We start from the raw sequence: 13,883 nt of genomic DNA, 5'->3' as shown, positions 1-13,883 counted from the left end.
GGTTCTTATGAAAGGGATGCTCGTATAAACTTCAGAGGGGGCTCATTTGATTGGAAATTGAAAGTTCTAGTTCGATTTTTAAGAGTCAAAAGATACTGGAGGGTAACTAGCCCCCCCCCACACACCCTTTTTTCACCAAGCCCATCCGATAAAAATTTTATAATAGCCATTTAATTAAAAATAGTTCAAAGGTCAGATAAGAAAGATTCCTGTGTCGACGGAGCCCGCCAGGGCCCGGAGACAGGCGTTATGAGTAATGCTCTAGGGGCATATATACTTCTTATGGAAGGGGTGCTCGTATAAACTTCGGAGAGGGCTCATTTGATTGGAAATTGAAAGTTCTTGTTCACTTTTTAAGAATCAAAAGTGATCATAGGACAACCAGCCCTCCCCCCCTCTTCCGCTCCCTAAATGCATCAGATAAAATTTTTTAGATAAACATTCTGTTAAAAATAGTTCAGGGCTCTGATAACAAAAACCTCCGGTGTCGACACAGCCCCCCAGGCCCCGGGGTTAGGCGTTGTAAGTTATGACCTGGGGGCATATATCGTTGTTATGGAAGGTATGCTCGTATAAACTTCCAAGAGGGCTCATTTGATTGCAAATTGAAAGTTGTAATTCACTTTTTAAAAGTCAAAAGTTATTGGAGGGCCGCTACCCTCCCCCACACTCCATATATTTTTTTATCAGAGGCACTTCATATAGAAGGGATCGTCGTATAAACTTCAAAGGGGGCTCATTCAATTTGAAATCGAGAGTTCTAGTGACATTTATAAGAGTCGAAAGGGCTAGGTAATAAGTTGGCCCCCCAAGTCCTTTTTTCCCATTCACATCAGATAAAAAATTGGGATTAACAGCTTGGTTAAAAATTGTTCGCAGATTAAGAAACGGCAACACCTTTGTGCCTTACCTGGTAGTTAAAAATTGTTAAATTATCGGGTGCGAACCACTTCTGTGTCAAACCGACCACCCCCTCTCCCCAGCGACGGGGCAGGCAGTAAGTATTGATCTGGTGGCAAATCTGGTTTTTATGAAAAGGGTGCTCTTATAAGCTTCAGATAGGGTTTATTTGAATGGGAATTAAAAGATGTAGTTTCTTTCTTTGCAATGAAAGTAGATCAGAGTGTACCTTGCCTTACTTGCCCACCACACTTTTGGGTGTATTGTATGAATAAGCCCCACCAACAAACTTTTCAGGTGACCAATTTTTTAAAAATAGTTCAACCATCAGATATTAATACTCCAGGGTTGACAAAACCCCCCAGGGCCCAGGGACAGGCGTTGTATGTTATACTCTTGGGATATATATGGTTTTCATAGAAGATATACTCGTATAAACTTCAAAGAGGGCTCATTTGATTGAAATTAGAAAGTTCTAGTTCACTTTCAAAGAGTCAAAAGAGACCGAAGCCTAATCTAGTCCCCCCACACCGTTTTTCCCAAAACCCATTCGATAAAAATTTTAAGATAGCAAATTGTTAAAAATAGCTCAAACGAGGTTGACACAGACCCATTTTTTACTTTGATATTGTTACTTTGATATCAGTTTTGATACTTTGATCAATATTTGATTTTTTTTAAAGTTTGATTTTGAAATAAAGGATTTTTTAAAACTTGAAATTTTTTGCAATAAAAAACTACCAAAAATTAATTAAAAAAATCTTTCTGAAAAATGAGTTTTTCAAAGAAAAATAAAGGTCATTATAAACTTAAGCTCAGCAGATACAAAAACCTTTTAAAATTCAAACTCAAAACGACCAGAAATTACTATTAAAGAATAAATGAAACCCAAAACGAACAGAAATTAAATAAACAATCATAGCAAAAACATACAACAAGTAATAATATAAATGAATAAATAAATCTTAAAGCGAGTAATGCTTAGATTGAATATGAAAATCAAGCTTAAGACGAAAAAAATATTTTCCTATTGAAATACAAATGAAACTTAAAACGAACACAAATTAAATAAACAATCAATGCAAGCAAACATACAATAGATATTAATGTAAATTAATAAATAAATCTTAAAACGAGTGAAACTTACATTGAATATGCAAATCAAGCTTGAAACGAACACAAATCACCACAAACAAGAGTTTGCGTATGACCTCCTTCTCTCACTGTAAAAATCTAGAACCTACTGCGTCATTGGCGCTTCACTGAAAACGTATGCGTCTTGAACAGTCTTGGAAAGTATAAACAACATCAAACTGAATATTTGATGTATACTGATAGTAATTGTTGAAAGATACGTCAGTTCAAAAATTTATTTCACTGTAATTGTATTTTATTTTTAATGCTGTAAGAACTGGAAAAGAATATATTTGTATTATAATCCGTTTTCAGTTAAGCGCCAATGACGCAGTAGGCTTTGGTTTTTATTTACAGTTAGGAAAGGAGGCAGTATCCAAACACATTGTTTGTAGTGAAAGTATATTCGTCTTTAACAACTTTAAAAAGAGCTAATAAATTAAACTGAATATTTGATGTATAATGATATTAGTTGCTGAAAGCTCATCAGTTCAAAATTCTACTATAATTTTAATGTTTATTTTCAATATTAAGTACAAAAGAAAATATTTGTCATAAAATTGGTTTTCAGCAAAGGAATCAGAATGGTTGAAAACCTTGAAAAGGGAACAGTCCCCCTTCTTGAACTACAATGAAAATCCTTTTTTTGCACGGGTAGCACTGATCTGTCTCCCGTTTTTTTTTTCTTAGCAGGGCTAGGGGGTGACCAGAACATGATAGAGAGGTGTGTAATAGCTCATTCTAACGGAATTTGAAATTGCTAGTGCCCTTTTAAGTGCCCAAAAAGATTGGAGGGTAACTCGCCCTCCTTCCTAAGGCCCCCTCTCCCCAAAGTCATCCAATCACAATTTTGAGATAGCCATTTTGTTCAACACCGTTCATTGTCAACATCTTTGGTTTTGATGATGATATGCTCTCCATAATCCCTGGGGAAAGGGCTGCAAACCCTATTAGTATCGGACGTATTTATATGACGCGTATCAGTATGAGCGTATTGTTATTGGGCGTATTGCTATAGACGGTATCTAAACAGATTATTAATAGCTCATTCAAAATATATTACTCATATTTACGTCCAGTGGCATAATTTCGTCAAAATCCTTGGGGGGTAGGGGGGCAAAGTTGTAGCCAATTTTCCCAAATCAAGTGAAAATGATAGTGAAAAGTTAAAAAAATTAGTCTTATCTTACCATAGAGGCAAAGATATACTAATGAAAACTGGCCTGTTTATTTGAATACTTGAATTATGCGGGCTAATCTTTGTTATGACAAGATTTTTTGCAGAAACTAAATTTCTGCTCGGGGGCAAAAAGGAGGTCTGGGAGGGGGAAACTTGGGTCTGGAGGAAGCAGTCCCCCCACCATGCCTCATAACAAATTACGCCCCTTTCTAAGCCCTCCACATAAATTCCACCATCAGCAAGTTCCAAATGACACTAAAACAACGCTTTTGGTGCCATGTCACAAGTGGAAAAGCTGGGGCTAGTGGGCAACCGGTACTTTTTAGAATGACGTTTAATGGCTCATTTGAAAGTTATTGTCCATATCTACGTTGTGTTTATCAATTCTACCATCCGTAAGTATGATATAGTGCTAAAAAAACACTTTTGATGTCACTTCTTAAGTAGAAAAGCTTGGAAATATTAAACGATATTATCATTGTAATACAAAGTGCCCTGGTCTAAGACCATCTTGTTCAACGTAGTTGATTTCCAGATAGAAATTATGTTTTCGAGGAGGACACTCCCCCACAGCCTTCAGAGCAAGGGTTGCAAGTTATGCCCTGGGGGCACATGGTTTTCATAGAAGGCGTTGTCGTATAAACTTCAGAAAGGGCTCATTCGATTGGAAAATTGAAATGGCTAGTGCCTTTTTTATAGTCGAAAGTGATTGGAGGGCAACTAACCCCCCTCTCACACCCACCATTTCCCCAAACACATCCAATCAAAATTTTGAGATGGCCATTTTATTCAACGTAGTTTTAAGTTCTGGAAATTACGTCTTTGAGAATGACAACCCCCTCCCCTCCCAGAGCCCTCAGGCCAAGGGTTGTAAGTTATGCCCTGGGGGCATATAAGGTTTTTACAGAACGTGTTGTCGTAGGAACTTCAAAAAGGGCTCATTCGACTGGAAATTGAAACGCCTAGTGCCCATTTTAATAGTCGAAAGTGATTGGAAGGCAACTAACACCTCTTCCCTTACCTTAGACCTTAGCTCCTCCTGTACCTCCAGAGGCACACAGGGCGTCCATCCCGTCAATGAGCTGCGGTGTAAATGTCCTCCCACTCTGGGATTAAGGATGCGTGAAAGGCTCTCCTGTCCCGCTCATATGTCCTGTGAAGCATGTTTTTGGGCCTTCCTCGCAAACGCGTGCCGTCTGGTTGACACTGGAGGATCATATTCAGTAGTCTCGATCTTAGCATACGGATAACATGGCCAAGATAGCGCCATCTTCGTTGCCTGACTACATCAGCGACATCAGGCTGGTTTGTGTAGTGGCGAATTTCCATGTTTGTTATCCTATCCTTCCAGTTAATGTTTAGGGATACGTCGAAGACAGTTGTTTTCATATGCAGTGAGTCGTGTTTGCTTCTCAGCTGTGAGTTTTAAACAATCCATCGCGTATGTCAAGATCGAAAGGACGTTGCTTCTGAAAAGGTGAAGTTTTAGCTGAAGTGAGTACTTCGCTGATCTCCAGACAGGTCGAAGTCGTTGAAATGCCATGCGTGCCAGGACTATTCGTGTTCGCAGTTTTTTTTCGGAGTCGCCACTAAACGAGACGGTGCTGCCAAGATATTGGAAAGTCAGTGACTTGCTCTATGCTTTCAGTCCCCAGCTGAATATTCATCGGTGAGTTAGTGGCTGACATCGCTTTGGTTTTGGGGGCATTGATATGTAACTGCTCCGCTCTTTCGCTAACTTGCATAAAAAGTCTTGAAGTTTGCTTTTGTCTTTCTCCATCAATCCAACATCGTCTGCAAAGTCGAGATCTTGGACTAGTGTGCCTGCAATTTCGATCCCGTATCCATCAATTTGCCTGATATGTAGTCCTCTATGAGAATAAAGAGGAATGGAGACAGTAAGCATCCTTTTTTGACACCTGTCATGACTTTGAAATATCTTGTATTTCCTTTGGAGGTTCTCAAGCAGGATTTCGTGTCTTCGTACATTGCTACGATAAGGCGAACCAGCTTTTCAGGAATACCGTAGAGGATCAGGATCCTCCATACTATTGGGCGGTCTATTGAGTCGAACGCTTTTTCAAAATCGACAAACAATAGATATAGACATTGTCTCCATTCATTTGATTCTTCATGCATGGCGTGCTGTGTGAAGATCAGATTAACGCAAGATCCTTTTGGTCGGAAACCATCTTACTCCTTCCGTAAATTTGAGTCTAAGGCAGCTGAAGTTATTTCCCAATGATTCGGCAGGCTAGTTTTCTGGGTATTAAGAGGAGGTTGATTCCCCTGTAATTTCCACAGACTGTCGCGTCTCCTTTTTTGAACAATTTAATAATGGTTCCTGGTCTCCAGTCCTTTGGGACTTTTTCTTTTTGCCAGAGGAGGGAAAAGAAGACTAGCCACACTGAAAGGGACCTGCGGATCGATGACTTGACCATTTCTCCAGATATACGGTCACTACCCGGAGATTTTCCATTCTTCAGCTTTTTCCACGCCCACCCCTTCAACGCCCCCCCCTTCCACGCCCACAATTTCACCAAACACATCCAATCAAAATTTTGAGATAGCCATTTTGTTCCAAGCAGTTTAAAGTTCAGGAAATTATACCTTTGAGCAGAACACTCCTCCCACAGTCTTCAGGGCAAGGTTAATAAGTTATGCCCTGGGGGCATATAAGGTTTTTATTGAAATCTTTGTCGTAGAAACTTTAAAAGGGGGTCATTTGATTAGAAATTCAGAGGGCTGGTGCCCTTTTAATAGTCGAAAGTGATTTGAGCGCAAATAACCCCCCTCTCACGCCCACCCTTTCCTCAAACACATCCAATAAAAATTTTTAGATAGCCATTTTATTCAACGTAGTTGAAAGTTCTGGAAATTATGTATTTAAGGATGATAAACCCCCCAGAGCCCCCAGGGACAAGGTTGTAAGATATGCCCTAAGGGCATATAAGGTTTTTATAGATAGAGTTGTCGTAAAAACTTCAAAAGGGTCTTATTCAATTGGAAATTGAGAGGGCTAGTGCCCTTTTTAATAGTCGAAAATGATTAGAGGATAGCGAACCCCCCGCTGATGACCACCATTTCCCCAGAGACATCCAATCAAAATTTTCAGATAGCCATTTTGTTCAACGTTGTAGAAAGTTCTGGAAATTCGGTCTTTGAGGATGAACCCCCCCCCCATCCCTCAGGGCAAGGGTTGTAAGTTCTGCCCAGGGGGCATATAAGGTTTTTATTGAAAGTGTTGTCGTAGAAATTTCAAAGGGGCTCATTTGATTGGATATTGAATGGGCTAGTGCCTTTTTTAATACTGAAAGTGATTGGAGAGCCACTAACGCCCCTCTTACGCCCACCATTTTCCCAGACATATTCAATCAAAATTTTGAGATATCCATTTTGTTCAATGTAGTTGAAAGTTCTGGAAATTAGCTCTTTTCGAATGATAACCCCCTCAGAGCCCTTATGCCCTGGGGGCATATAAGGTTTACATAGAAAGCTGTTGTAGAAATTTCAAAAACGGCTCATCTGATTGGAAATTGAAATTGCCCTTTTTAATAGCTGAAAGTGAATGGAGAGTGATTAACCCCCCTCTCACGCCCACCAGAGGGCTAGTGCCCTTTTTAATAGTCGAAAGTTATTGGAGGGTAACTAACCCCCCTCTCACTCCCACGATTCCCCGAAACACATCTAGTCAAAATGTTCAGATAGTAATTTTGTTCAACGTAGCAGAGTTCTGGAAATTAGGTCCTTGAAGATGACAACACCCCCAACCCTCAGGGCAAGGGTTGTAAGTTATACCCTGGGGGCATATAAGGTTTTTATTGAAAGCGTTGTCGTAGAAATTTCAAAAGGGCTCATTCGATTGGAAATTGAAAGGGATAGTGCCCTTTTTAATAGCTAAAAGTGATTGGAGAGCGACTAATGCGCCTCTCACGCCCACCATTTCCCCAAACACATCCAATAAAAATTTTTAGATGGTCATTTTGTTCAAGGTAGTTGAAAGTTCTGGAAAATAGGTCTTTTACGAAGATAACCCCCTCAGAACCGTCAGCACATGGGTTGTAAGTTATGCCCTGGGGCATATAAAGTTTTCATAAAAAGTAGTTGTAAAAATTTCAAAAAGGGCTCATTTGATTGGAAATTGAAATTGCCCTTTTTAATAGTCGAAAGTGGGTAGAGAGTAATTGACCCCCATCTAACGCCCACCATTTCCCCATGAAAATTCAATCAAAGTTTATAGATAGCCATTTTGTTCAACGTAGTTGAAAGTTCTGGAAATTATATATGTAAGGATTACAAACCCCCCAGAGCCCCTAGGGCAAAAGTTGTAAGTTATGCCCTTGGTGCATATAAGGTTTATATAGAGCTGTCATAAAAACTTCAAAACAGTCTCATTCAATTAGAAATTGAAAGGGCTAGTGCCCTTTTTACTAGTCGAAAGTGATTGGAGCGTAACTAACCTCCCTCTCACGCTCACCATTCCCCCAAACACATCCAATCAAGATTTTGAGATAGCCATTTTGTTCAGAGTAGTAGAAAGTTCTGGAAATTAGGTCTTTGAGGATGACAAACCCCCAGCCCTCAGGGCAAGGGTTGTAAGTTATGCCCTAGGGGCATATACGGTTTTTATTGAAAGCGTTGTCGTAGAAACTTCAAAAGGGCTCATTTGATTTGAAATTGAAAGGGCTAGTGCCTTTTTTAATAGTTGAAAGTGATTTGAGAGTGACTTACGCCCCTCTCACGCCCACCACTTCCCCAAACACATCCAAGCGAAATTTTGAGATAATCATTTGTTTTAACTTAGTTGAAAGATCTGGAAATTGGATCTTAGAGGATGACAACCACCCTTACAGCCCTTAGGGCAAGGGTTCTAATTTATGCCCTGGGAGTATATAAGGTGTTTATAAAAAGCGTTGTCGTAGAAACTCAAAAAAGGCTCATTCTGTTGGAAATCGAAAGGCCTACTGCCCTTTTTAATAGTCGAAAGTGATTTAAAAGCTTGGCATTTTTATAGTAAAGATCGATGTGGGTATAATATATTATTTTTTGGTGTTTTTGTTGTTGTTGTTTAGACCAGGGCCCTTCGTATCGAAGGAGTTGTCGTAGGAACTTCGAAAAGGCCTCATTCGATTGAAAATAGAAAAGGCTGATGCCCTTTTTGATAGTTGAAAGTGATTGGAGGGCAACTAACCCTCCTCCCACTTTCACCCTCCCATTTTTCCATTATGTACTGTGTTATGCACTGTGTTAATGCTAATTCCCAATAAAGCATCTCAGCAGTATCCCAAGAACGATCGAGGGTATTATGTTCAAACTTTCGGGGCTACTTCTGCTCTTAAAATTTAACCAAATCCAAATAGCCTAAGTGTATCCAAGCTATCAGAGAAAGTAGACAGATTTTTTTGCGAATGGTATCAAGTTTTCCATTTCAGGTCATCTAGAGGAGGTATGAAACTAAATCTTGAAGTAAACACTACTGTTTGTGTCCAGATTTTTAAAAGGGTGTATGTTGTTAAAAAATGCTGAAAATTTTTCGCCAGCATACAAATAGCAGGCCAAACTATAAAGTCCAAGAAAAACGAAAAGATGTAAAGTATTATTTTCTTTTTCCCTGAAAAGACTAAGTCAATATAAAACGAACAGAAATTAATTAAAAAAACTCTTTCCACAAAATAAGTTTTTCAAAGAAAAGTAAAACACCCCTTTAAACAAAAAATGAGCAATTAATTAAAAAAACTTTCCACAAAATAATTTTTTCAAAGAAAAGTAAAGAACTCCATTAAACAAAAAATGAGCAAAAATAAAATCAAATAATCTACCAAGCGTGAAACTACCACAAATTAGCATCGATAAATAAATGAAACCCAAAACGAACAGAAATTACAATAAACAATTGAGTCAAACTCAAAAGGAACAGAAATTAACATAAGTTGGGCTTAAAACCCCTATGCCTTCCCAATGCCAGAACATAACTTGCTCTTTACTGAAAACACTGGTCCTGGTCCTGGAACCACTCAAAGTAGTATAATAAAAGAAGTATTACTTTTTGTTATGCTTACTTATTCAAATTATTTACTTAGCCATTCCACCATAATATTCTCTCCATACGTAAGATTGTGCATCCAAAGAGGAAGAAAGACTAATGAAAACACTTCTGTAGGAGAATTCAAGTAATTCCTCCCAAAATTTTTGAAATGAAAATAAACTTAGTTTATAATACCATTTATCGTACCTACGCGAGAAATTATCTTTCTTTGAAATTTCCATTCATTTCTGAATAATGAGTGGCTTTTTATTTAGGGACAGGTCAAATAAATCACTAAGTCTAAAGGCACATTTCTGTTGAGCTAGCGAAATTTCCCGCAAGTATGTCGATACATAACCCTGTCCGCTCAGTTAACCTTTTGTGTCGTAGCTACTCGCCTGGAGCTACTTTCTTAAGTGCTACTAAATTTAATTTTTTAAAACAAATAATTAAGATCTATTTCTTCTTTCTTAATTTTTTTTTTATAAAAAGAAACGACACTATGTTTTGATTTTTTTTTTCACTCTAAAATTGTTTTTTCCTTCATATCTTGTACGGTTTTTTAATTCTGCTCCTTAATAATGGTTGAGATGTCCTATCTCACCTAGATTGGAGGTTATTATAAAATAAGTTTTCAACTGAAACTAAGGACCAACATTAAAACTTAAAACGAACAGAAATTGTTCCGTATAAATAATAGAGGGCATAGCAGTGCTGTTTCTAAGTTAAATTGTAATCAAAAACGAGCATAGATTAATTCAAAAAGTTTTTCCGAGGGAAGTAAAGATCGAAGTTGAAACTTGAAACGAACAAAAATTTTGTTACTTCAGAGCGTATCTAACATAAATCAATAAAACTAATGCAAATGAATCAACTGGTGTTATTTCCCTATGTTTCTAACATTACAGAAAACTAGCGCTTTACTGAAAACACAACAATATAGTTTTGGTACGAAAAAAGTAAACCTTTAAAGGGCACTTTTAACAGTATAAAAGTAAAGTATTTTTAGATTGTTGCTTTATTTATTTTTTTCGTTTCTTTTGGCATCACTTCTGTACAATGAGCTCAGTTCAGTGATTTACTTTCGTGTTGGTTCTAGAAACGGCATTTCATGATTATTTTGTAGACAAGCTTGAAGTGTCACTACAGACTCGCTTTAGAATAAGTATCACAACTTAAAATTCTCCGTTTTATAGAGAAAAATAACTAGATTTCCAGAGTTCATATTACGGTTGATATGTTCTTCATTTCGAGGAATACTAGGTGACACCAAGGTGTTACCTGATATTAATTAAAAAAAACTTTTTCCATAAAATAAGTTTTTCAAAGAAAATCAAAGAACTCCATTAAACAAAAAATTATCAAAAATAAAATCAAACAATCTACCAAGCGTGAAACTACCACGAATCAGCATCGATGAATAAATAAAACCCAAAACGAACAAAAATTACAATAAATAACCGAGTCAAACTCAAAACGAGCAGAAATTAACATAAGTTGAGCGCAAAACCCCTATGCCTTCCTAAGGCAAGAACAAAATTTGCACTTTAGTGATAGGCGTGGGGGAGCTAGTTGCCCTCCAATCACTTTCGACTTTTAAAAAGGGCACTAGAACTCTCAATTTCCAATCGAATGAGCCCCTTTTGAAGTTTCTGCGACGACCCCTTCCATATGAAGTGCCCAGCTCTAAAGGAAACAAAATAATAAACAGAACATTATGCCAACATCGTGCTTATATGCCCTCAAGACCTAACTTAAAACCCTTTCCCCGAGGATTGTGAGGGAGTGTCCTCCTCAAAAACACATTTTCTATCTGGAAATCAACTACGCTGAACAAAATGGCTATCTCAAAATTTTGATTGGATGTGTTTGGGGGGATGATGGGCGTGGGGGGGGAGCTTGTTGCCCTCCAAACACTTTTGACTATTAAAAAGGGTACTAGCCCTTCGAATTTCCAATCGAATAAGCCTGTTTTGAAGATTCTACGACAACAGCTTCTATAAAACCTTATAATGGCCCCAGGGCATAACTTAAAATCCTTGCCCTGAGGGTTTTGGGGGAGTGTCCTCCTCAAAAACATATGCTCTATCTGGAAATCAACTACGCTGAACAAAATGGCTATCTCAAAATTTTGATTGGATGTGTTAGTATATAGTTTATGTGTTAGTAAATATAAGTTTATTTATAGTATATGACTCTGAAAAGCGAAAAATAGCTTTATAGTAGTAATTAGGCTCAAAAAGATTATATTGAAAGTTCTAATCTTCCCATGAACAAGGGGCTAGATAATATACATATATACATTTATGTTTCAACTGGCTGCAAAGTCGTTATACTACGAGCATAAATGCATAAATTTTAATGCATAAATCATGCATTAGATTATAAAATAGTGTAATTAATTTAAAATATACACTATAAAAATTATGTGAATAATTTAACACATACATTATAAAAGTTCTAAGTTCTAAGGAGCGTTCTGATTTTTGGCGCTTGTGGACATTCGTTAATCTAGTCTAGAAAGTATAAAAATCCAATCTCTCTTTTTTAAACAAAAACGTTTCAGAATCCACCATTTTACCTTCAGACATATTTTCCGGTTTCTCACACAACTTTACATCAGATCAGAATGTTATGACCGAATCACAAATCTAAAGGATCGCTTATTAACTAGTACGTTCATCTTACGTTGAACTGTTCCCGAGACAACATGACCGGCTGAGTAAAAAAACAATTTCTTCAACCGAAAGTAAGGAACTAAATTAAAATTTAAAACGAACAGAAATTATATCATACATGAGGAGGCCTGCCCCTTCCTCGGCCCCTCGCTGTTTACGCTAAAATTCATTTAATGTTTTAAAAGCTTCTTATTCTAATTCAGTAGTTGGAAGAACTTGAACAAAAAGTCAAACTTTGGCATAAAGAATGCGAAGTTGAGGATGAAGTAACTCCCCCCCCCCATATATAAAATTATTTCTGTTCGTTTTCAGTTTTATTTTTCTCCTTACTTTCAGTTGAACAATTTTATTTAATTTTTTTAATTCCTAATCGTTTTTCAAATTATGCCCAGGTCTAATTAGAATATTAAAGAGGGTACCGGCCCGATAAACCCTGACTTCTTGCTGTTCAGTTGTAGGCTATATATTACTAATTATAGATTGGTCGGTAACACCCCGATTTTTCAGTTTTCCGGCTTAAAAATTAAAATATTGGATTTTAATTAAAGTTTCAGACCTATTTTGAATGTTTAGTCCAATTGTCAATGAACAGTAATTTTGTTGCATAAGTCCTTACTAATATTCTTACTATAGAATTCTGGATGGACAGGGAGGGGTATTGTTATTTATATGGATGGAAATTGTGCGTGATTTTTTACCTTCCACGCCATACGATTCTTTTATGTTTAAATACATTATGGACGCGTGTTTAAATACATTGAAACGTTGTACATATATAGGAAAAGACAAAGAATACCATTTAAAATCGTCGAAAACAAAGATCCTGGTAGTACTTGCTACACCCCCCCGCCAAGAAATTTCCTGGCAAAGCTCATGATGCCTCGCCTTGCATTTTCCACCTCTTTGCCAGAAAGCATGTGATTATACTGTTTCATGCTATATAGAAAGAAAATTTCGTAATGGGAGGGGCACTATTACCTCCTCTACCCCTAACACCAATAGCAAAGACGTAGAGTAAAAATATCCTCGGGAACCAAGAGGGATTATATAATAGTTTCAGCCCCCTCCCCACCCCCCAAAAATCATTCTATATTCATCTTAAGGCTCAGTGACAGTTAGGATACTTGGACATTCTAATGCACTCACTGAAACATCTTTCCCGACCCCTGTCTGCAAAATCATCCACCGTGAACACCACCGCTCTTTCGTAATAGCTAAGGCACGCTGACACATCCTTATATATAATTTTATGAAACAAATCAGTTTACTTAAATGAAGCTTTAAAACAAATGTCAGGATTTTTTCCTGCAATAAGAAGGAAGGTATCACCCCATAGCAGCGCCTTTATTCAGCCTTAGTCTAAATGAAAGGATATGAGAGATTAATTCCTAGACGTCCCCTTACCCCTTTCTATATTTATCTGAACGATCATGGAGAGTTAAACAATTTGGGTGTTGAAGTGCACTCTTTTAGGCGTCTGCACCCCTCCCTTGTTCAGAATGACCCGCCACCCTTCCTTCATTATAGCTGATGCACAATTATGCGTGATTAAACATAATTTCATGAAAAATAAAGTGAATCAACTTAAGTACATCTTTAACCATTTTAACTTGTATAGCCTAGACTAAGGGACTTTTCAGGAACGAATGTGTCACCATGTGGCATTGCTTCCTCTGCAACTGGGGGGCTCACTACATAGGTTTTTGATACCTTAAATGCATACACTGTCGCAGATTTTTCAATCGATAGCGACTTGGTCCTCTTTGGGTCAAAGTCTTATCATGGTGCAAAGGAAATGCAGAGAATGCCCCTTTCCAGTGGCATAATCTTTTTGGACACTTAAAAAAAGCACTGTAGCTTTTAATTTCCGGTCGAATGAGCCCTCTCCTAGTCTTCTAAGACCTTCAGTTCAATAATGTTGCCATAGGAAAAAAAAAATAGATACGTACCCGTGATCTTTCTTCTT

The 13,883-nt window shown here is 37.6% G+C and overlaps 1 protein-coding gene across 1 annotated transcript in view; it reads right to left on the bottom strand.

Annotated features, from left to right (window-relative positions):
* LOC148954964 (uncharacterized) overlaps positions 1–11,872 on the bottom strand; it is a 48,843-nt gene extending 36,971 nt beyond the window's left edge. The window contains exon 1 of the mRNA XM_089108005.1: positions 11,821–11,872. Within this exon, the coding sequence (XP_088964131.1) occupies positions 11,821–11,830 (10 nt within the window). The 5' untranslated portion in view covers positions 11,831–11,872. The remainder of the gene's footprint in view (positions 1–11,820) is intronic.
* Between the last annotated feature and the right edge of the window lie 2,011 nt (positions 11,873–13,883).

This window comes from Artemia sp. Qi Xiang Cuo, chromosome 2, assembly GCF_049724085.1.
Source record: "Artemia sp. Qi Xiang Cuo chromosome 2, ASM4972408v1, whole genome shotgun sequence".
NCBI lineage: Eukaryota > Metazoa > Arthropoda > Branchiopoda > Anostraca > Artemiidae > Artemia > Artemia sp. Qi Xiang Cuo.
This window is presented reverse-complemented; position numbering and strand designations above follow the sequence as displayed.